At 32.8% G+C, this 24393-nt stretch overlaps 4 protein-coding genes and 1 pseudogene across 14 annotated transcripts; 3 read left to right on the top strand and 2 right to left on the bottom strand.

Annotated features, from left to right (window-relative positions):
* Positions 1 to 621: 621 nt before the first annotated feature.
* On the bottom strand, positions 622 to 2981 carry LOC135150679 (alternative NAD(P)H-ubiquinone oxidoreductase C1, chloroplastic/mitochondrial-like). Of its 10 annotated transcripts, none has more exons than XM_064087516.1 (6): positions 2233 to 2929; positions 1917 to 1974; positions 1699 to 1813; positions 1490 to 1549; positions 997 to 1063; positions 622 to 926 (listed from the first exon to the last, which is right to left on the bottom strand). In XM_064087516.1, the coding sequence occupies exons 3-6, from the start codon at positions 1717 to 1719 to the stop codon at positions 757 to 759; spliced, it is 318 nt and encodes a 105-aa protein (XP_063943586.1). In that variant the 5' UTR covers positions 1720 to 1813; positions 1917 to 1974; positions 2233 to 2929; the 3' UTR covers positions 622 to 756. The 10 variants fall into 10 exon arrangements, 8 of the variants coding, with proteins under 8 accessions (XP_063943586.1, XP_063943588.1, XP_063943587.1 ...); XM_064087518.1 differs by having other exon boundaries at positions 2567 to 2929; XM_064087517.1 differs by having other exon boundaries at positions 1929 to 1974; positions 2567 to 2929.
* A 6281-nt stretch (positions 2982 to 9262) lies between these two features.
* Positions 9263 to 10206, top strand: LOC108207563 (cytochrome P450 77A1). Its single transcript, XM_017378001.2, has 2 exons — positions 9263 to 9295; positions 9695 to 10206. Exons 1-2 carry the CDS (start codon positions 9263 to 9265, stop codon positions 10169 to 10171), a joined length of 510 nt encoding a protein of 169 aa, XP_017233490.2. The 3' UTR covers positions 10172 to 10206.
* Positions 10207 to 12125: 1919 nt separating this feature from the next.
* LOC108207562 (AT-hook motif nuclear-localized protein 17) lies at positions 12126 to 13065 on the top strand. Its single transcript, XM_064086893.1, has 2 exons — positions 12126 to 12136; positions 12453 to 13065. The coding sequence occupies exons 1-2, from the start codon at positions 12126 to 12128 to the stop codon at positions 13063 to 13065; spliced, it is 624 nt and encodes a 207-aa protein (XP_063942963.1).
* A 2299-nt stretch (positions 13066 to 15364) lies between these two features.
* LOC135150677 (UDP-glucosyltransferase 29-like) lies at positions 15365 to 16750 on the top strand (annotated as a pseudogene).
* Positions 16751 to 17291: 541 nt separating this feature from the next.
* LOC108209104 (ribonuclease H2 subunit A) lies at positions 17292 to 23202 on the bottom strand. 2 transcript variants are annotated; one of them, XM_017379847.2, is made up of 8 exons: positions 23048 to 23202; positions 22887 to 22958; positions 19469 to 19592; positions 19311 to 19398; positions 18463 to 18600; positions 18290 to 18377; positions 18079 to 18199; positions 17292 to 17620 (listed from the first exon to the last, which is right to left on the bottom strand). In XM_017379847.2, exons 1-8 carry the CDS (start codon positions 23130 to 23132, stop codon positions 17443 to 17445), a joined length of 894 nt encoding a protein of 297 aa, XP_017235336.2. In that variant the 5' UTR covers positions 23133 to 23202; the 3' UTR covers positions 17292 to 17442. The 2 variants fall into 2 exon arrangements, with proteins under 2 accessions (XP_017235336.2, XP_017235339.2); XM_017379850.2 differs by having other exon boundaries at positions 19311 to 19344.
* Positions 23203 to 24393: the final 1191 nt, after the last annotated feature.

Genomic DNA, 24393 nt, shown 5'->3' with positions numbered 1-24393 from the left:
AGTAAGTGCAGCACCAGCCTCTAGGGCAACCTTTTTTTAGTTTTTCTTCTCTTCAGCTGCAATGCCTGAAGTTCCAGGAATTTATTTAAAAACTTTAGTGGCTAATTAGAGGAATGTATACTTGTATAATACTCCCTCCGTCCCCCTCATTTGTTTACATTGGTGGACGGGGCTCGGCACGCATTCTAATGCTCTCATAAAACGTCATAAAACGTAGTTTGATAAATTATTTTTAACTTATTTCTCTTCTGAATAAAAATTTGATGTGTATATTTTTATACAAAAAAGAAAATTTTAAATATAAGCCATAAAACTATGTTTTATACACTACGCCATAAATGGCTTTCAGCAACATTACAAATACGTTGCCAGAGGCCCATAAATTGTTGCAGCAGGCTGAAAATTTGCAATGGCAACGATTTTGGGCTGTTAGTATTTTTGGCGTTGCCTTAGCCAGCAAAGGCAACAGTTTATGCAACATCTTAATTTCGTTGCCAAAAAGGCACAATTTTGAAAAAAATATGGGACCCACCAAACAGTGGGTCCATATATTAGGTCCACTGTTTGGTGGGTCCCACTGCTGTACAGATAACACAGTAAATATAAAGCGAGTACAACACATTTTATATGACTATTGCAATAGGTTCTAAAAATTATCAAATTGAAAGGTACTATTTGAATACATAGATTTCCATACATTCCAAAAACATCCAAAATATACATCCATACTACTACTTATGTCAAACACTTAACAAATCATAAAGAATCCGAGCACCGCAAACATAGCAAGTCTCCCATTCTTGTAGGCCCGCTCAGTCGCAAATTATCATATGGATGAAGAAGTTTCACTCTATCTTGTAAAAATTGCACACCAGTTTTTGCTAGAAGATCTGAAAACCGTGGAGCTATTTCCCATGAATCTACTTCTGCACTTAAACATTATGTCCGTTAGCAGGTGCATTATACAACTAAGTAAATGTTTAATTTTAGTCATACCTCCACTCAGAAGCTCATGTAACATTGGCTTAAAGATAAATCTTTCAAACTTGTCAATCAGAAGCACCTATTATGTTCCAAAACATTAGAAGGGTCAATCAATTGATCTAAATCCAAGGAAAGCATGCTATTCAATTTAAACTCAGAAACCTGTTTCTTTGAACCAACACTCCACACTCAAATATTTGTTTCCATGAAGCAAGATTCCAAGAACAAACGTCTTGCTATTGTTAGAGGTTAGACCAAATATAAGTTATAATCAGTGTCTAGATCAGAGAAACAGAACATAAACAAAATTAATTAATAATGCTCTGTATTGCTCGTAATTAATTACTAGCATGTCAACTATTAAAAGGGATGGCACAACAAGAATTGGAATGGTCTCTGAATCATATTGTGTTGGAACTAACACACAACATTAAAATTATTATTAAAGTTTACTGGATAAAAGCAAACAAATCAGCAAGATAAGTGGATATAAGTATGGCAGTACCTGCTCCGGTGTTAACCTCTCAATACTTTTCGATCCAGCAAATTGGATTTTACCTAGAGACTGTAAAATCAAAACAAGTAACACAAATTCAATAACAATCATTCACATGAAAAATTGTGACCAACAAAATAATATACATCATAATTAGTGATAAAAAAAAGATTGTAAAGTTTAAGTTTTTGAAAAGGATTAGTGATAATTAAACTTACCATCCATGAACCATCTTTCATAAGAAGAAATATAAGCTTTCTTAATCGACATGTCAAGATCTGTGAGGATTTAAATGGCTTCTAAAAGAATTCCATGTTTTCTGGCACTACCAATCTTTGAGAAAAACAGGACAATTAGTCAAGAAATCAACTATTATTAGTCAAAAAACAAGACTTTTTATTTAAATACAAAAAGTTGGGTGGTTCTAAGAAACTACTGTAGTGCATACTATAACTCTGGTGGCATTAGCACAACCAACATTATCAACCATCACCCTGCAAGAACAAACCAATCTTAAGCTTGTGTGGAAGATTCCAAAGCAACATAAACATAACAAACTGTCGGTTGCACTACTTAAACAAGAACCCAAATGAGCAAATGATCCCAAGCTATAGACACAGTAAGTAAATTAAACAATATCAGCAATAATACTTAAAGTGCATAGTGCATACTACCCTGATTGAGGAGCAAATTATTTCAAAGAGGCATAAATAGAAATAACAATGTAAAAAATCAATAAAATTACAGCTAACCTGGGGTTTTATATCATCAGGCCATTCAAGCTATAGACACAGTAAGTAAGATAAACATTATCCAAGTAGCTGAGCCTTAATTAATGAAGTCAAGACCTGAGTCAAACACTAATTAACAGATTAACAACAGATTCGAGTTGAATTAGGCGAAACACGTATCCGAGATTCGCGGATCTAGAGTGTGATTAGTAGTAATTAGCGATGCAAGCGAAAATCGAACAGTGAATCTGACCTAGACATGAGAAGGAACAGCTCAGGAGAGAGAGAGAGAGATGTACATACACAGGCATATGCATATACAGGTACAAGAAACAAAATCGAGTAAGAATAGTACCTTAAATCAAAGAAGATTAAATTCAACCCCAGTTCAAGAACTAATAAAGTTTTAATCCTCCCTTAACTCACAGCTTGCTTCCATTTCCAGCCCTCTCTTCGCCGCTCTCGAACCCTATTTTTTAGCTTTCGACATTGAGAAAGGGGGTTGAGTGTCGATGATGAATTAGTGTAATTTGGAGCTGAGTTGTTCAAACAGCGTGGCAATTTTTTAGTGGGACCCGCATATATATAAAATATTGATTAAAAATATTTCTTTATTAAAAATATTTTCTTTTCCTTTACATATTTCTTTATTAAAATTAATATACTTTGCCTATTTAATTGTTTGGCAACACTTTGTTTATGTCTATGCTAACGCAATTAAAAATTGTTGTAACATGCTAGATTAATAGATAGCTACGGCAACATCTTCTACGGCAACAGTGGGGAAAATTGTTGTAGAAGGCTAGTTATGGTGTAGTGATATGCACCTTAAAATGCATGTCGAACAGTGAAAAAAAGGGTAAAGAAATAATGAGATGTACAGAGGGAGTAATATATATTCATCTTCCTGGTACTCTTGAATAAGAATGACTGAAATGATGTATTAAACATAAGAAGGATGACATTCTTGGTGCAACAGTATATACCTTCAAGGACAGTTGCTCGCTTCTCCCTAATTACATTTTCTCTAGCTTCTCGAGTCAATGATCTTTTCTTGCCATGATCCGCCTTTCTTAAAACTCGAGTTCTTGATTGATAGACCTATCAGAAATGATCCATCATGAAGAATCATAAAATAATTAATCATGAATAACCAGTGCATGTCAAATAGTTAAATTAATACTGTAAAACCTGAATAACTAATGGTAGAAAAACACATATTTATGGGTCACAAAGAGATATTACTGTATCTGGAAAACCTTGACCAGGGTGGAACGCTTCTGTTTTCGTTTCTTAATCCAGTAACTATGGATGGCTCCTAGAACATCTCTTCTTCCAAGAGATATACAATGCTCAACAGCAGCCTTTACATCCAGACACTTACATTGATCACAGAATAATCTCTTCTCGGATGAAGGAATAATCATCTCAAAAACATCAGTAGAGATGGGCTCATCACATCCTTTTTCTGTATTAAATTTGTTTAACCATTCCTCATCCTCACAATCCATTTCATAACTTGCACTTTCCCTCCCCAACACAGTTAGCTCATCGATGTCCGCATAATCGATGTCCGCATGGCTAGATACTTTAACTGCAGCAGGGACAGGAATGGCACTCACCATAGGATTTTCCTGGTGAGATTTCACCCCAAACAACTCTCCTCAAGATATTGAACGATGAGGCACCTCTCCTCAGTCTAATCATCGTTTCACTGGAATTAACACTCGTTAAATGTTAGCTTCTATTCTCACAATTTGTGAATATCTTTTGGAGGGTTTTAAAAATGATGAGATAGGTGGCAAATATTGAAATGATGAGGTAGGCGGCAAATTCAATAATTAGGAATAGTTTTATATATAATATAATTTGTAGGGTTTTTAGGATTGGGCTAGGCCTAATCATAAATAAATTAAAAGAACAATTTTATTATGATCTGTCTGCTTAAAAGTGAAAGATCTACTTTGGGAGCCCATATATATTAATTTTAAATTAAATATCATTCTATATATATTTTTGTTAAAATGATAATACATATGTTTCTATATATATATTCATTTTATACAAATTTAAAATTTAAAATATAATTTTAATTAGCTCATAATTATATCCTAAATATAAATTCAATACTACATAATGCTTTATATTAGTTATGATAATATTTATTTAATTAGCTTTTAAATTTTATTTTTTTTTGAGAGAAGCTTTTAAATTTTTTATATCCCATATGATCCACATGTCTACTCCTACTCTCTAAGGGCACTCCTACTCTCTAAGGACTCACTAAATTATAGAAGAGGCCCTGGGTGAGAGTTTGAAGAACAACTTTCGCTTGCATATCAATATAGTAATATCTTCTAATTTTCTAATTTCTTACTTTAATTGTTTTGCATTCAAAGAAACATACATAATTTTACCTAACCCTTTCCTCCTTTTTTTCATCTCCAAAATCATTAGTTTTCATTATGGTATATACTTCATCAAGAGACACTTGAATCAGCTAGTCACTAAAGCATGAAACTTGTTTCATCTTAGGCTCCTAAAAATCATTATTTATTGGTGCAGTAATAGTATTTATGCTTATAAATTGAACTTTTCGATGTGAGATTGGGGTGTTACAAGTCATTCGTTGAAATCGTTGAGATAGATAGTGTAAGTGACTCCAAATTTAGTGTAGGAAGTACATTTGGTGTAATTTTGACACCAAGTTTGATATCTTTCATTATATCAGCCATTTTTTTTTTTTTTAACAAAACAAATTTGTTTCCATTCATGTTATATAAAGATTCCTTTTGATGTAAATCATAATGTTAATGGTTTGGAATATATTTTATGAATAATGTGATTTTAAACTAAAACACTTATTTTAGTATCATGGGTTGGAGATGGTCTCAAAAAACTCCAACAAAAAATTATAAAACCCCTAATTTTAATAAAAATAGTAAATCATTAAATTTGTTTTAGTAACAGAATTTTTTATGTCTTTCTTAATTGACCAAGAAATTAGATATAGATTTTTTTTTTTGTTTATGATATTCTAAAGTTGGCAATTTGAAGGTTTGTTAAAATAGGAAAAGACATATAGGAGAATAATAATAATAATAATAATAATAATAATAATAATAATAATAATAATAATAATAATAATAATAATAATAATAATAATAATAATAATAATAATAATAATAATAATAATAATAGAATATAGATTAATGGGTATTCAAGTGTTAGTAGTGGTTTATAATAAAACAAGAGTTATCTAAGATCACAGACAACATACACAATCTCTGAGAGAAAGAGGATAAAAGAAGTAGAAAGATTAATATAACAAATTTTAGCAAATAGAGTAATAATTTTCTTTTTCTCGCTTGTTACTCTTACAACTCCATGTGTGTAATTTTGTTTAAAGATTGATGATTGTTTTTAGGCTAGTACTAATCATAGATTTTTGAATGATTGTGATTATTATTGTAGTAATTATGAAGTTTTTTTTGTATTAGAATTAGTATATATTTGGTAGTAATATATATTGGTGTATAATCTGATTTCTATTCATGATTTCAGATGTCATAACGGATATGTTGATTTTGTCTTTGTCTTGTGATTTCAAGAAATTCGTATGTGTAAAACTTTTAGTTGTGATGAATCCTTATAAAATTGATAATAAACTTTTTATATATTCAAATTGAGTGATTTCAAACTTTTTGGAAAGGTCTCTGAATGTTATACAACTTATGTTCTTTGAGTTTTTTAAAATTCTGTTTGCAAACATGTTAAAATTTGTCCTTTGTATTTGTATAATCAGTTTGGCTAAATTATGTTGGTATATATGTTGTAAATTTGGAAATTTGTAGTAAATTATGTTTCTATCCGAAAACTATTGATAAAATGTTTTTTACATATATTTTTGTAAAATTTTATTTTCATATTTAATTATAATTTGCATTAATTTGGATATTTATTTAATATGTTTTCATTTTTTATCATAGGAAATTCAAGTCGAGAAAGATTTAAGCAAAAAGACATATTTTTGAGCTAAATCTATGAAAAAATTGTTAAGCGTTACCAGGTTTCTTGATATATAGTTCAGGTCATGTCTTGAGGATCTTACTGCCCACGCATAGCTTAGGAAAATTTTTTTAGTTCACAGATGGTCCAAGAAGCAAAATCTACCTAAAAAGCCTTTAAACAAAGGAGTAAATTAAGCTAAGAATTTTACACAGAGTCTTACTTATTTTGAAGTTCTATTTTAAATATTATTATTATTATTATTATTATTATTATTATTATTATTATTATTATAGGAATAGGAGAAAATATCAATTTTAATTTTATTGTTAATTTTGGGGAGGAGATAAGAGGGGATAGAGATTACATACGCTAATTAGGTTTGATCATCTCCTATTCTCTCTTTTTATGGTCTTTGATGATTGTTTATGTTTCTTATTTTGTTGAGTGAGTAATCCTTTTCTAGGACGCAAGAGAAGTCATGTTTATGCCATAGTTAGTCATGAGCAAAACCGAATCGAACCGTACAATTTCGGTTCGGTTTGGTTTCATTTTTTTTGAAAATTACGGTTAGTTCGATTTTCAGTTTTAATCAAAAATAATATATGTTCGGTTCGATTTTTGATATGATATTTTGGTTTAAACCGAAAGAACTGAAAAATATGATACATATAAAAAATATTTTATATAAATATAACATAAGATAGTACATCTCTAGTCCCCAATAGATAACTAAACGCCTAAACTATTTTCTAACCTAGTTCCAGCGGCATCTCTTCGGCTCTTCACACGAACATGACTACATCAGTGCATCACACGAACATCAGCATATTCTCCAATTTTTTGCGCTCATTTTTGGGAGGGAACAAAGTTATAGCGACCGATTAGCTACCATTTTCGGTCGCTAAAAAGTAATAGCCACCAAGTGCCATCTATGTCGTTATAATCGGTCGTTGATCGAAAAAAATAGCAACGGATTCGGTCGCTGATACTCACGGATTGCTGTTTTTCTTGTAGTGTTAGTACGTAGTTGCCTAGTTTTGAATTTCACTTTGGTCCTTTTTTTTAATTCAAACTTTAAACTTTGTAATATACTGATTGCTGATATTCGTCTTTTATGTGTGAAATCAATCATTAATGTGTTATATCGTGAAGTCGCAGAGATTTATAGACTTATATACTCCCTCCATCCCACCAGGATGTTTACGTTCACTGTTTGCACGCATTTTGAGACTCTTATAAAGTATGGTTCAATAATGTTTTTTTTTAAATTTTCTTTTTTTGAATAAAAGTTTAAACTTCAAACTTTTTTCCAGGATTTTTTTAAATAAATATATAATGTAAGTATACTTTATAGGAGTCTTAAAATGCGTGCCAAAAAGTAACGTAAAGAACCTGGTGGGACGGAGGGAGTAGTATAGTATACATGTTTTATAACTTTCGGTTTTTTAAACTGAAACCGAACTGAAATAATTTGGTTGGTTCGGTTCGATATAAAATAGTGGTTCTGTTCGGTTCGGTTTTAAAAAAAACTGCAATTTAGTTTTCATTTTTTTCAGTTTGGTTCGGTTTTGAACCGAACTGTCCGAATGCTCAGCCCTAACCATAGTCATGACATGATGTTCACAGTTGTTTGATTGATCACAAGTAATTCTAATTGATATATTTTAATGTTTAATTCCTATAATTGGTGAATATCATAGATTAAGTGTCTGAGAATAGGAGTAATAAATCGAGAGATAAAATACTTTTTAGAGGCACACATACGATTAGCGAATGAATTTGAATGCGAAAGTATCACCGGAATTCTGAGAATGTTAATACTCGAGAGAGATTAACAAGTGATCTAATTATATGATCAATTCAATTACTAAGAGTTATTAGCCTCATCCAATTATAGAAACCGTAAATAACCCCATCCAAAATTATAGAAGCCGTGTCAGCGATATAGTGTGGCGGTAACTTTAAATTGTGGGAATAAAATTTTAGATGACATGTTTAAAATTTTGTATCGATTTGAAGATTGCATAATTATTTTTAAAAATAATATTTTAGCAATCAAACAATAATTACTTGTTCGGCCTTAGAGGTCATTGTTTTATTATATTTTTGGTTCGAACTGTTGAAACGAGTAGCGGAGTGTTACGTTGTAATTTGGATGATTTATTTTGTGTCAGACTGGTGTTTAGATGTGGGAGTTCTCTCCAACTTTGTATATTAAATTTGATGATTTATCGTTCGGTTTGAGATAATTTTTTGAATTTTTGATATGAAGATGATTGTTTTATTTTTAGTATTTTTTATTCTTTTTGTCTTTCTCGTTTCTTCACACTTTTTTTCATCGCTCGACACACATTTTAAGGTGCATATAAACATGTGGCAAAAAAAAAAGTGCATATAAACATGATTTTATATTTTTGAAAATTTTCTTTTTTGTATAAAAATTTAGATAGTAAATATTTATTCAAAAGAAAAAATCAAAATAATTTATCAAACTATATTTTATGAGAGTATTAGAATACGTGCCGAATCCCCTTTTTCATTGTAAACAATTGAGGGGGACGGAGGGCGTAAATATTATGATAAAAGTATTGAATTATTTTTTCTATTCAAAATTTTTATTCAGTAAAACCAGTGTTGTAAAAAGCGGGAATCGGACTTAATCGGTAAAGTCACGGAACATGGATTAATCGGTGATTAATTGAATTGATCGGGAATTAATCGGAATAATCAATGATTAATCGGAGATTTAATCAGTTCGACGAATTACGGAACAGGGATTAATCGGTGACTAATCATGATTAATCACCGACTTTTAGAACAGGTACAAGATGTAGAAAACGAGGGGGCTAGAAAAGGTCCAAAAGTAGTTCACCAACATGCTTTAATTAATACAACTTCATCCATTTATCCATGGTAGCTGAAAATATATTTTATAAACATTGTTTACTACAGTTGCACACTTATTCATCTTTGTTGCGTCTTATTTTTTAATTGCTTTTTTTTTTTGCTTAATTTTGATATACACTGCATAATAAACAAAATGCCGGAAATGAAACGCAGTTCTCAGTTCAAGGTCTCATTCGTCTTCTGTATATTCCTTAAATCTCCAAAAAAACAACACTCAAAGCACCGCTCCACTGTTGGCCTGTGAGATACACGGATAATAATTATGATAATAATACATGTACATCTTATCTATATGTGATTTCCCCTGTCCAATTGCTTCCAAAATTCTGAGGGCCATTGTTGCTTTGTAAGTATACTTATCTGCAACTTCCATCAGCAACTGGGCTCTTTTGCGCTTGAAAACAGCTAAATCGTCTGATCAACTAGCTGCAGCACCAGCTTCTTGGACCTTTTAAAATGTTTTTTTTCTGTTCATCAGCAGTATCTCGTCCAGCTACAATGCCTGTAGAACATAATACTAGGAATTCATTAGAAAAACTAATATACTGAGAAAATTAATTTATAGAAGCTTAAAGATATAGAAAAAATGCCCTATTTAAATGCCGTGACAAAGGAATTACTAAGGAAACACCCTCCTACATATTTTGTTTTAAGTCATGCTGTTACTGAGCCCTCGAAGCTAGCAGGCTACGACATTCCCTTGGGAACTACTGTTGAATTTTTCACTCCGCCAATTGGGAATGATCCAAAAATCTGGTCCGATCCCGAAAAATTCAACCCCGACCGATTCCTTACTGGTGGCGAGGACGCGGATATCACTAGTGTGACCGGGGTGAAAATGATGCCATTCAGCGTGGGGAGAAGAATCTGTCCAGGAGCAAGCATGGCAACAATTCACCTGAATCTGAAGATAGCAAGGCTTGTTCAAGAATTCGAATGGAGTGCATATCCGGCGAATAGCAAGGTAGATTTCAGTGAAAAGTTGGAGTTCACTGTTGTGATGAAGAATCCTCTGAGGGCCATGATCAAGCCTAGAGTCTGAGTGCCATTTCACATAGCATGGTGCATTTTAATTACATTTATGGTAGAAATATATTTCTGAAACTATTAATAGTACAACAAACTGGGCTATTTACGACGTAAATACCCTGTTTGTTGTAGTGATTGTTCAAGTTTGTGATTTCTTGATGACCATATGATGATTGGAATTATTTGAATAAAATAAATTGCACCCAGTTACATTTGTTTTTAAGGTTGTTTTTCTCAAATTCTTTGGATTGGGTCTCCTTGATTGTTCTCTCTTCTTTCTCTTAAGCTTAATTCTTGTCTCTTTCAATGAAATATGGCGAAATCCAAATTATATTCCACTCACATTAACAATAATATATAAGACTCTGTATGCATATAAACTACTTCACTAAGATTCTGTCAGGTCATTTGAGAAAAAATCGTAGCATTACTCTTAACATAAACGTGAGTCCTCTGGTTTTAAAATATGATTATAACCAGATGACAAAATTTGTTAAGAACAAAAGTGAGCTGCAATCAATTGTATATGTGGTCTTTTGATGTTGCTTTACTATGAAGACATAAGAAGTAGTGGAACATTATGAATCGAAGGATATGGGCACAATACGAGGTTATAAATAAATTTGTTTTGATTAATGTAACGTCCAGAGGGACACAACAAATAATTAATTTCACAAAAAACTGATATGTGTAAACTTTGACATTGTAATTTGTAGGTAACAAAACTAAATAAAAAATATATTATCCGCCATGCATGTGTGTATAATACTAAAATTTTGATTTACACATTTTTTGTCATCTTCAAATTACTCTATTCTTTATTTTCTAAAAAATATATAAATAATATCTCTTTTTAATTATAATATATTTTACTTGACAAGAAATACAAATCATCACCTAAACTCTTCTTAACTCTGAATCTAACATTTTACAACCCATCAATCTAAACTAAAATAAAGAAATAATTTTCAAACAACTAAAGTAAAATATAAATAATTGCATAAAATCTGAATTATTATAATAAATATCCCCGAAAAAGCTTTAGGGCCAAATAGATGATTTAAAATAAATAAATGTTAATAAATTTTTTTTTTGAGTAAAACGTACTTGCTTTCATTAAGATAAATCATCAATATCACTGCAACAAAACATGGTATTTATGACGGATAACTTACGACGAAACACCTTCGCGCCTCAACTTACGACGGATTTAAATTATTACGACGGAACACACAATCGTCATAAGTTCATTATTTTATTATTTTCACTGAATTAGAAAAAAATTTTAAATGTTCTGATACCGAATACAGTGTCAGTTTTATATTCCAAACTTACGACGGTATATACGTTCCGTCGTAAGTTCCTTATTTAAATTGATTTCCTAAATAAAAATAATAAAAATTGGTCCGAATCTATAGCCTGAGCCGTTTTTGGCTACGAACTTACGACGGATGGTGTTCCTTCCGTCGTAAGTTTACCAACCACATTTAATGCCACCGATGACGGTGACATTTAAGGCTGATTTGTTTTGATTAATTAAAACATCATAAACAAAATTCTGAGCAGTACCAACCCACTCCTGGATGCCTGACAAAGAATGAGCGGCTCTAGCTAACTTATGAGCTACCTCATTCGCAGACCTAGAAACAAACTCGACTAGCACATTATCAAATTGCTTAAATAACTCAAGACAATCTAACACAATTGTATGGAAATAGGCTCGTCCTTGCACTCCTTTACATGCATCTGCCAAAATCTTTGCGTCCGTCTCAAACACACGGCTCTTGAGGCCAAGCTCTTTAGCCATGACAAAGCCTCTTTTAGACCTACAGCTTCAGCTTCCCGTGGTTGAATACATTAAGATACATTAGATGTTCCTTTTAACCCTTAATGTTTAATGCCTCTTTTAACCCTCACGTGTGAAATGTCTACTTTGTCCACCCCGTTATATACCGGTATACGCCATAATGGCTAAAAGGTATGATAAAGATATTTTGAGGGTCGAAAGGAACATTTTTAAATTTCGAAGCGGCATCGAAACTTCCACCTTGAAGTGGGCTAAAAGGTCATTAAGCCAAAAATTTCTTTAACATCTAAATCAAATATACCCCTAAGATTTTTAACTTACAAAAAACATCCTCAATCAATTCTCACATTCCAAATCTATTAAATATTGATATTTTCAAGGATATAGATGTATATAATAAAGAAAAGAGAGATAAATAAGATCCCACTCAAATCTAAAGATTCTTATTTAATATTTATTGAATCGTATGAATATCTCTATTCATCAGGATATCACCATTTTATGTACTCATCGATTATAAAAGGACTTGTATGCGAGCACTTTTAGCACGCCTCTTTCTCCACCCTATACCGAGCCCCTTTACCATGAATAACTCTAGAAATTCTTCCTCCGTGTTTGTTCCCCAAGGTTCGTCCGAGAGAGGTCCATCCAAGCCTCGTGGACGTCCTCCTGGCTCCAAAAATAAACCCAAAGAGTCCAAAAGAGAAACTATGGGTATGAAGCCTGTTACTCTCGAAGTGCCGGCTGGAGTTGATATAATCACTTGGGTTACTAACTTTGCCAACTCAAATCAAGTATGTGTCACTGTTACTGCTGGATTCGGCCACGTCTCACTGGCGGTTCTTAGCAACGTATTGTCTCAAGCTCCAGTTAGACAATATAAGGAGTATCTTACCGTGAATAATTTTTCAGGTACCTACGTGCTCTCTCCTTTGACACAGGCAACTCCAAGCTTTTTTAACGCTGCACTGAGCAGGATGAATGGCGAGTTAATTGGCGGGGCAGCATCCAGGATGGTCACCATGGGTAGGGTTGTTTTGAGTGCATATGTTTTCCGAAATCCTCATGTGTTTACTGTTGGGGTTGCGGAGTTCCATTGATTCATCATGTTTACCTAGACTATGGTCAGACAATTTTTCTAATGATTATGAATTCCATTGCTTTTTTATAATGCTTTAGTATTATTTTTCATTTCAGCATATGTCATATCAATTTTTGGACAAGCAAATTATATGTACCGAACAAGATTTGCATCTTTAATATATATTTGGACTACATATACAAAGCCTTTCACTGGCTACCCTTGTTCTCCGACAGCAGGGATGACAAAATAATCTGATCAGAAACCTGAATTTTCAGATATATCGAATCCGATTTTTTAGATTTGGATTTGGATATGAATTTGATTTTTGTACCCGAAATTTTTGGATTTGGATTTGGATATGACCTTTACCGATCCGAAATCCGATCCGTACCCTATCTGAACCCGAAACCCAGAAAAACACACACACACACACACATTATTTATACACCATATAATATATTCATATTAAATTATTTATAATATATATATATATATATATATATATATATATATATATATATATATATATAACATATGTTATTTAATTTTTTTAATGAATGTAATATAACAATCTCAATATCAATAGACTAGGTTAAAGGAATAAGGGTAGAGGGTACTATTCAAGACAAATACTTCATAAGTAATACTTATATTGTATAAAATATGTCATTAAATGACATGAAGGAATGTTATTAAATAAAATTAATTTAAAAAATTTTGATCCACTATCTTCTATCTCATAGTTCATGTATAAGCATGTGTTATATAAATTTATTATAATTGATAAATTGAATGATTGGTAATAATGAAAATCAATATGGTTTAAGGTTATATTATTCTAAATTAAACAAATAGAATTTCATCAAGTAATCCTAATTTTGAAAAGAAAAATCTAATTATTATAGTTTAGACAGGTTTATAATTTTATTATTTTTAAATATTTTAAAGATATCCGGTTAAAATCCGAATCCAATCCAAAACCCGAAAAAACCCGACGTATTGGATTTGAATTTTACATTTTACTATCCGAACTCGAACCCAATCCGACCCAAAATATAACGGATTGGATATGGTTTTAATAAAACCCGACCCGATTGTCATCCTGTCTGATACCAACAAACTTATACATATTACAAAAGATATAGTACACCTCTTCAGTGTCCAAGAAACTCAGGTAATGTAATAAGTTAAGGAGGTTAGAGAATTAGCGGGATGTGAGAGAGTCAGTAAAAATGGAGAATAAATTAACCTTACGTTAGTGAGAAAACGACATGCATCAAAATATGACAATTTTATGTAACATGTCGTATTTGTGTCGAGATAATTTTAGATCAAGCAAAAATTATTTAAAATTGAATAAAACTGAAAATTAAAATTTTTAGAAATGAAATTCTAATTTCGGGTCAATCAGTGATTTTCGGATCACTTTCAGATTTTGTCTAATCCATAAAATTTTTTCGGGTCGGATTTTGAGTCGGATCTGATATTGACAGGCATTTGCCAATTAATTTTGAACAAATAAAACTAATTCAGTCCACCGTGCGCTTCAGTCGGCTATCCGCTAGTGCTAGTCCATCCAGGATAAGCCACACATGACCACACTCGACTTGTTCCAACCACCTAACACACTTTTGTTTCCCAATGTTTCATATTGAGACGGATCAATTTTCTATTTTTCGTTTGCATTTCTACACTTACCATCTATTTTTCGTTTGCATTTCTACACTTACCAGTTACCCCCCCCCCCCCCCCCCCCCGCCGATTTTATGGCTGCTATGCTTCGTTTTCTAACGTCCAACTAAAAGCCACCCAGAAGCACAAACTGATCTCTTCATCTCTTTAGATTGGGGGTACTATCCCTGTTCCAGAGACGTGATCTTAAGTACTCTGATTTGTACGGACGGCATAAAATAAAATAACCATCTCTATCTATTTACGTAATCCACAATATATTTAATCAGGTTACAAAGCACCTCTCTCCGTCGACCACCAATTTTTTCATATAAAGTTAAATTCGAGTATAGAGCAGAGTATAATGCATAGAGTGTACACTGCTGTCACAATACTGATTTGTTTTACTCTGTTGTCCTGTGTTGCATGTACACATCAAGCTCTTCTTTATCCTTTGCCTGGACATAGTGCATTTAGTTTTCAACATATTCAGCATCAAGAATGTAGAAGAGTTGAATACAACCAACTGAACAGGAAATACAAAATAATATAATATAGCAACATATTCTCCACATGCTGACATGCATCACCCTCAATGCCTCTATATTTAGTGTAAGAGAAACACAGAGAGCTAAACATCTCTAATGGCTACCAGAAATACTGCTAACCTTAGTGTTCTAATGCTGCCATGCTTGGCCCATGGCCACATATCTCCCTATCTAGACCTCGCCAAGAAACTCTCCACGAGAAATTTTAATATATTTCTTTGTTCCACTCCGATCAACTTTGAGTCAGTCAAGAATAAGGTAACTGGCAAATGGTCAGAGTCGATACAGTTGGTAGAACTCAGTCTACCCCCATCTGTTGATCTTCCTCCTCACGATCATACAACCAAAGGCCTCCCAAGTCCCACCCCATCTCATGGGCTCCCTCGAAACAGCATTTGCAGACTCAAGTCCTAACTTCCTCAAGATCTTTGACTCTGTTAAACCAGATATGCTGATATATGATTATAATCAGTCCTGGGCAGCTGATATTGCCTTGTCTAATAATATCCCAGCAGTTCAATTTCTTTTGAGCTCAGCAATTTTTTCTTCACTTACACGTCACATGTTGTACTGCGATTCATCTGTGACTTATCCAAATCCGATTTCCATCCACAAGTACTTCACTGAAAAGATGAAGGCCAGACTCAAGTCTTCCCCAGCTGATGCAAATTATATAGACCGTGCAAGGGGAGCTAGCAAGAAATCCAGAGTGATTCTGCTCAGGACTTTTAGAGAAATCGAAGGGAAATACGTGGATTATATATCTAATTTATCTCAAAAGAAGACGATACCTGTTGGGTCACTTGTTCAGGAATTCCTACAAGAAACAGGTGATGACTGTACAGAGACAATCCAATTTCTGGACAAAAAGGATGAGTCTTCAGTAGTGTTTGTTTCCTTTGGCAGCGAGTATTTCCTAACTAAGGAGGAAATTCAAGAGGTTGCATATGGATTGGAGCTAAGCAAGCTCAACTTCATATGGGTTATCAGATTTCCTTTCGGAGAAAACACTAAGCTTGAAGAGGCACTCCCTATAGGGTTTCTGGACCGGGTTGGGGATAGAGGACTTGTCGTGGAGGGATGGGCTCCGCAGGCAAGAATCCTACGTCATTCGAGCACTGGAGGGTTCATTAGTCACTGTGGATGGAGTTCTATAATGGAGAGCATGATGTTTGGTGTTCCGGTCATAGCCATGCCTATGCATATTGACCAGCCATTAAATACGGTAGTTGTGAAGGAGGTAGGAGTTGGACAAGAGGTTGAGAGAGATGAGGATGGTAGGTTTAAGAGAGAAGAGATTGCGAAAGTGATAAGAAACGTTGTAATAGAGAAAAGTGGGGAGACTGTAAGGAGGAAAGCAAAGGAAATGCGTGAGATGATTAGAGAAAAGGGCGAAAAAGAAATAGACGAAGTTGTTGGGGAGCTCGTAAACCTTTGCAAGGAGAAGAAAGACAAAGTTACATCTTCCACAATGTAATAGTAGTTCAAAAGATGGTCAAGAATTTGGGAAGATGAATTAGATGTTACGTATGCTGTCATCAAATCATAAATTTGTCGTAGCAATATGTTTCATTAGATGGTGTTGGCTTACAGTTACTAATGACAGAAATCATCAGTCCATTTACCTTGCTCACCCATTTCATTTGGTCTTCTACATTCAGAATTTTTCCAGTTCTATCATTTAGTTTAAAATGCAGCAAGCAAAAGTTCAGACAAACAGAAGTAACAGGCACATAGACATTAAACACACCAAAGGTGTAAGGCACCCAACTAGCTCCTAAAGACTAGATCTCACATATTCGGCCTTAAATAAACAATACACATAGCAACCAATTAACGTGCTCCTAAAAACTAGCTCTTAAAGTAAAGATTAATTTACAAAACTCAGTCTTGTGATAATATAAGTACCATGCTCCAACTGAATCCTAACATCACAACCAAGTAAGAATGTGGGGATCACAGATTCAGTAAATCATGTGCATGCATGGTGATATCTTAAGCAATACAGATGGAAGCAGGTGCCTGGTGTACTCAAGAGAACATTTTATCAGCATAACTCAATATCAGCATAACTCAATATCTGTATCTAAATCACAACAAACAGGACAAATATCTAACTAAAAATGTTTAAAATGAGTATTTGAATTAATAAGTTATACATTTAACCTTGATTCTCAAAACTTAGAAAGTTGTTCAAGTTTCCGTGCTTGGAAAAACTTGCAGCGCCCTTTACCACTTGATTCAATTTCTTCACTGCTCCTCTTCATACCAGTAAAACCAACACTGCTCAGTTTTAGTTGCTTCTTTCGAGTCTTCACAGAGGAATCGTCTTCATCTGTTGCATCTGCTTCCCTATGAACGTAAAAAATATAAGTAAAATCAGTATCCAAATACTCATGTGACATGTCTACATTTACCTTTTAAGTTGGGGATAACTCAGATAATATGTCATTTCATCAGTTTCAAATATTATGAAGGGGCTAATTATCTAAACCTCTAAAACACCAATAACCACAAAATAGGATAGATAAATTGCACAAGTATCATGAGATGATTGGTATTCCAATAAATATATATAACTCTACAACTGCTAATTACAGAAGATATATCTAAAGCTGCCCAGTTCATGCAACAGTCAGGAGGTTCATGTCTTGTAAATATGGTACATCAACAAGCAACAATTTTAAAAATATAGCAAAGATTTGGGATGTCTGGTCCAAACAAGACTATATATATATATATATATATATATATATATATATATATATATATATATATAAAATACTACATAGTTTATATAAACAGCTTACCACAACACCTCAATTCCATCTTTAAAATAGGAATTGCATGTACCCCAGCTGAAGCGCACTAATGTTGGAAACCCAAATACAGTATGTTTGTGATGCTCCAACCAGACTTTTGTTTGAGGGTCTAAATGCATGATATTTCTTGAAAATTAGTCATGAAGAAATCTACAAATTTGACAAAATAATCAAAACTGTAAAAGTTGCAATGTCTTACCACCAGGGTATCCAGATCCAAAGTTCCTCTGCATGTTTTCAGTGCTTTCATCAAACACCCAATTCCGTAATGCTCGATCTCTTGTGACCTAATAAGCAGAAATATTGTTGCATTACCAATAATCAGACACTAAAAAACGACTCACAAATTTTCGAAAATAAGAGAAACCAGACCTTTGCAACAATACTTGCACCACTAACAACTGGATAGAGGCTATCGGCTTTTTTTGCAACCACAAATTTTATAGATGGAAATATATCACTCAGTTTGGTCCGGTACTTCTCAGGATCTCCGACAGTATCCACATATACCTGAAACACTTCAACGCTTCAGTAATTTTGCTTTATCATGTTGGCATATTATGAAGAACGAACAGCCCATAGACATCTTTAACCCAAATTAGAAATTTAATAGAACAGAAAAATGTGAGAGATTCTGCCATCACTTGTTTGATGCTTTGCTGTAAATGATAGAACTACGGATCAGTTATTATTCAAATGCTTTTGTGTTAAAGATTTTGTCATATATATATATGTGGAACAGCTATTAAAATTTCAGTACACAACAGAATAACAGATACTATGGCATATAAAATTTAATAACAGGAAATATTACTTTGGTAGTACTTCAGTTCTAAATCTTTCAAACAGGATATTTGTTTATACCTACCACTCTTTCATTCCGCATAGAAACATTTTTTAATATTTCTCACTTAGATAACTACCCTCAAAAACATGTATGGCCAAATAGATGACTTGATATAGATAAATATAATAAACTGTGTTGATTGGCCTTTCATTTTAGATTTTAAAATGAAGATTCATCATGTGAACTGGATGTTCTAGAATGTTAAATGATATGTTCGAGCTTAACTATGAAATAGGCTAAATCAGTCAATTATGGACATTTGGTATTAGCTATTTTGTTAGTTATGTCAGTTGCAAGGACACTCCAAACGTGAGTAGTCATATTTTCAACTTTTTTATGGAAGCCATGGAATGAAAAAGTAGTAGATTTATACCTCTGTAAGAAGGACTCCAGTATTTAGTGCCCTCCTAACAAGACCAATTGCAGAATTATGTGATATCTCATTGAGGTTGATCTTATTTCTGTCATGAAATGTAATGAGAAACTGTTTTAGAAATCTGTTACAGAACGATAGATATAGAGGAAACTCACTTCTTCAGCATTTTAGCTGAAAGTTCCCTCGGATCGATTACATCAACTGCCCACCCAATGCTTTCATCTGCCTTCAAATTTTCAAATAGCTCTTCCCTCTTCTCTTCTTTTAAAGTCTTTGAATCTTAATCAAAAGAGACCGGTATAGATAAGAAAGGTGTCTACTGTGTTTATGCAATATTCAGTGTCTTGTAAGTCACTATTTTCGGGGCTTTAAAAAAAATACAAAAGTGACTAAAAACAGTATAATATATATATTAATACATATACAGTGTGCATCTCATACTTGCTCACAGTTTTGAACAAGATCACTGATTAACGAAAATAGACATTTCCACATTATAATGACAACCACATAAGGCTCTGACCAAGAAATCCAATATAAAAGTACTATTCCATGTCCCTGGATTGTAAAAGGTTTTGACTTTTGAGCCATTAAATATTGACTATATTAATGTCAATATAATGCTCATCTCTAATAAATACAAGAAGGTAACATTCAGTAAAAAGAAAGTCACAAATTTAAAGCCATCTACCTATACAAAACACCCTATTTCTATTATCTCAACAAGGAGACTGATAAACCACAAACCTGAATGAGAGATGAAATTCTAAGTTTATAATAGAAAACCCAACACCGACAAATGATGCAACGGATCTGTCAACCAGGAGTCGCCTTTTTAGTTCTAGCTGAACGTTTACAATCATTTTCAATTAATATTATTCTTACAAAGGCATATTGTTTAATTATGTCCCAAGGAAACAATGAAGTTTTATCCGGAATACAAGACACAAACCCTAAATGATCAATTGCTTTCACGCCAGACCACATCTTGAGCCAGCAATGCCGTCTTGTCGACGAGACTAAAATAATAATGAATGTTTTCTAGAAACTGCAGAGTCTTGTCAGAAAAAAGAAATGTAAAAATTTATTGCTTTTAGATAACATGAGTGGTGAGATCATCACAACTGTTCAACTAGGTCGGATTCGGAATTCTCTGGTTATCCGCTTTCTGAGTGGATTTTCGACTATGTAGAGAATGGCCTCACATTTTTATCAGCCATAACACATACACTAATAGGGAAGACGAGAATCGTGAATACTAAAATTTTCAATTGTATAGAAAGCATCATCAATCAATTCCCATATTCCAAATCTATTCAATACTGATATATTCTGTATTAATCAAGACATAGAAGTTTATACGAATTTATTTCCTCAATAAACATACAAATAAGGATATAATTTTAATAAATTGATTAAAAAAATCTAAGATCCTTACAAATTAATTTCTGTATATGTACTGAATAAAGCTATTTTAAACTTTACAATCAATTGGAAATTCAGACCTGTTAAAGTTATTTAACGAATCACAGCATTCAAATTGTTTTAATTGGTGCTAGTCACAGTATAAGTCAATGTGTATTATTTACAATAAAGCTATGTGTCTGTATGTGTACCTAATAAAGTAAAACAAAGAAAGGATCACACTCATGTCTAAAGAATCTTATTTGATTTTACTGAATTATATGAATATTTCTATTTACCAGGGTACCATCATTTTCTGTATTCATCATATATAAAAAGGACTTCGTTGAACGCATTTTTAGCCCACCTCTTTCTCCACCCACCTTTCTTTCCTATAGCTTATTCAGTAGACCTGAATCCTCTACGATGAATAATTTTGGAAATTCTTCTTCTATGTCAGTTCCACGAGACTTGTCTCATGGTTCGTCCGAGGGAGATGAAGTACACCCTCCACATATCGTTCCGCCAACATTACCAAACCATAATTATCCACACTTCAATATCGGAAATAGTAGTTGCAATAGTGCCGCAGGTACAGCAAAGCTTCGTGGTCGTCCTCGTGGGCCCAAAAATCGACCCAAAGAAGACCCCAAAGGGGAAAATATGGGTATGAGGCCAGTTACTCTCGAAGTGCCGGCTGGAGTTGATATAATCAATTGGGTGGCTAACTTTGCCAAATCAAATGAAGTATGTATTGCTGTTACTGCTGGATTCGGCGAGGTTTCACTGGCAGTTCTTAGGAACGTATCGTCTCAAGCTCCATATAGAGTATATAAGGAACATCTTGCCGTGATTAATTTTTCAGGTACCTATGTATTCTCTCCTTTGGCACAAGCAACTCCAAGCTTTTTTAATGTTACATTGGACAGGATGAACGGCGAGTTAATTGGCGGGACAGCATTCAGGATGGTCACCTTGGGCAAGGTTGTTTTGAGTGCATATGTTTTCCAAAATCCTCATGTGTTTAATGTTGAGGTGGAGGGGTTCCATTGATTCATCATGTTAAGGTGAAACATTTTACGGTAGCAATTCAATGTATTAGACTCATAATGCTACAGTGGCTATGTTTTACTTGTTCCTTGTTTAGTTTTCTGCATTATGTCCTTTTAATAATTATGAATTTCATTATTTTCGCTAAAATGCTTTAATATTATCTTTCATTTCAGTCATCTGTTATATCAATTTTTGGATAAGCAAATTATATGTATGAACTTTAATACATATTATTGTGGTGCCGTTATTAAGTTTTCTTTTTATATACAGTTTTTTGTTGTTTAAATTTGTTGTTTCTCATAATCCCAGCCATAGTTACAAGAAAACGGGTACGCTGCCACGTACCGCGATCCAGATCGTTCGTACCCGATACGGGAGCAAACGCGAACGGGAACGTTCGGGATCACGACCCAGATTGCTGGAAGTGATGACCCACGAGAATACACTTTATTCTTGTTCTGAACAATAGATCCATGTCTATGTCATATGATAAGTAGTTTATTTTATCAATCAATGTGTACTTTTATTTGTTATTCAATATCTTTTCCTTAAAAAAAAATTATAAATGTATAAATTATCAACTAAAATTGTATATTATAATGGAATTTATATATATGATTATAGAATTCTTTTTAAAAGGACCAATCGTACCCATACGTTCCATCGTACCGGATTCAATAAAACTAATGTTCCGCGTACCCGATTTCGTTCCCAACCCAGTCTTATGTAACTATAATCCCAGCGAATAAAAGGGCTATGATGAATCACCAATATAATTCACCTACATCACTACACCTAATCCTACTCCAAATTTCAGAGCACCAGACAAAGAAAATACAACTGAAGTCAATTAGTTGTTTAAGGGTGAAATAAACAAAGATATCCAAGCACCACAAGCGACCGACCCGATATAACAACCAAATAATTTCAGTACATATTCCCAAATTTTGGGGAAAACTCATTATCTGACCTCGACCCAAATTAGACCAATCCAAATGTATACCACAATAACAACTTCCTTTTAAAACTAATCCCCAAAAAAAATTATCAAAATCAACATTACAAGCATATAAACACACATTTGATTAATTCAAATTGAGACCAAGAAAATGAAACCTGCAAAATCAAGTGAGGCCAAGGTGTTCTCATAAGAAAGTGGACAGTACAAGCACCCATACACCATTGGCCCTGAAAACAATTAAGACAACTCAGCCTTCTAACAAAGAGATCAATGCAAAATGAATATGTAGATGTATAGATACAGAGACAAGAAGTACCTAAAACAGGGCCGCGACCAGCTTCATCGATTCCCATAATGCAAGGCTCAGAACCCCATTTTGGGAGAACACTTTCAGCTTCCATTTTAAGCAGGGGAGAAGAAGAGACTCAGCTGCGATACTTATACTGAATGTTGATGGCAATAAGAGCGGTACTGTGATATTGAAATTAAGAGGGTTGTATTATATTGGTATTTTAAAGCATTTTTTTGCATTCATGAAATTCGAAGGTATTCGATTGGGATTGTTTGAAATTTATTTAAAATCTTGAGTTATTTAATTGGGATTTCAAATTATGCTCTGATGGTATTCAATTGGGATTTTAAATTATGCTTTAAAAATCTGATGGTATTCAATTGGGATTGTTTAAAATCCATTAAAATCTGATGGTATTCAAATGCTGATGGATTTTTTGCATTTCATAAAATGATGGATTTTGTAGCATTTTTCAGTGTATTTTAAGTTTTTTGAAATCCCATCAAAATCAATGGGATTTTGAAGCATTGCGCTTAAATCCTATCAACTCTGCGACATTTTATCAAGAATCCGCACAAAATCAAAATCAAACACAATCCATTAAAATCCATAGAATAAAAACAATCAATTAAAATCTCAATCGAATACACCCCTCTAAGGTGGAGAAAATAGATTATTGAAAAGGAAAAATATAAATCATTCATAAATATTTATACACAAGTGTTTGGTTTTTATTATAATAGCTGGGTCTATATAATTAATTAATTAAAAAAAGAATTATCAATTAAAAAAATAATTATTACTAAATTTAGATTCAGCTATTAGTCTATAAGGTTAATAATAAATTTTTTCTACACTTCGATTTCATATTCTAATAATTTTCAAATGTTTAGAATTTGTTATATTGTTATATTTTATATATTATAATTATAAAAATAAATATATAGATAAAAGAATTTTATATATTTAAATAGATATATAGGATTAGTCTAATGAATATGTGAATTTATATATATTAACACAATATTAGCGAAAGATATAATATTCATGTCCATTCCTGATTTGCATTTTTCATAATTGATATTATCCATATTTTTTATGGTGAACATCTTTGTCTTCACTTCATTTTCCGATCAACTTAATAAATTATGTGTCTTGACTGGTGCAATGTGGATTAATAGAGGAAAAATTATTATAATCTCTCTAATATTATTCTAATTAATAATTTTAATGTTTTAAATTGTTTCATCCGTTGTTTATCTTGAAAGATTAAATTTAGTACGATCTTATAAATTTCAATAGTATATTTATTTGAAGGACGGTATATGAAATATAAATTTAAAATAAAAAAAAATATGTGGATCTCGTGT

The sequence above is a fragment of the Daucus carota genome, chromosome 2 (assembly GCF_001625215.2).
Source record: "Daucus carota subsp. sativus chromosome 2, DH1 v3.0, whole genome shotgun sequence".
NCBI lineage: Eukaryota > Viridiplantae > Streptophyta > Magnoliopsida > Apiales > Apiaceae > Daucus > Daucus carota.
The sequence above is the reverse complement of the archived record's forward strand: the minus strand, read 5'-3'. Positions and strand labels throughout refer to the sequence as shown.

Bases quoted from the DNA above. Each gene is read 5' to 3' on its own strand.
- LOC108209104 (XM_017379847.2), bottom strand. From the start codon at position 23,132: ATGGAAGCTGAAAGTGTTCTCCCAAAATGGGGTTCTGAGCCTTGCATT. The intron at 18,601-19,310 runs GTATAAATCTAC...GAAGTGTTTCAG, and splicing joins CTGGAGTCCTTCTTACAGAG to GTATATGTGGATACTGTCGG. The intron at 18,378-18,462 runs GTCTGGTTTCTC...TCTGCTTATTAG, and splicing joins GTGCAAGTATTGTTGCAAAG to GTCACAAGAGATCGAGCATT.
- LOC135150679 (XM_064087516.1), bottom strand. From the start codon at position 1,719: ATGAAAGATGGTTCATGGATG. The intron at 1,550-1,698 runs GTAAGTTTAATT...TTGATTTTACAG, and splicing joins TGAAAGATGGTTCATGGATG to TCTCTAGGTAAAATCCAATT. The intron at 927-996 runs GTATGACTAAAA...GTTTAAGTGCAG, and splicing joins ACATGAGCTTCTGAGTGGAG to AAGTAGATTCATGGGAAATA.
- LOC108207563 (XM_017378001.2), top strand. From the start codon at position 9,263: ATGCCGGAAATGAAACGCAGTTCTCAGTTCAAG. The intron at 9,296-9,694 runs GTCTCATTCGTC...ATTAATTTATAG, and splicing joins AACGCAGTTCTCAGTTCAAG to AAGCTTAAAGATATAGAAAA.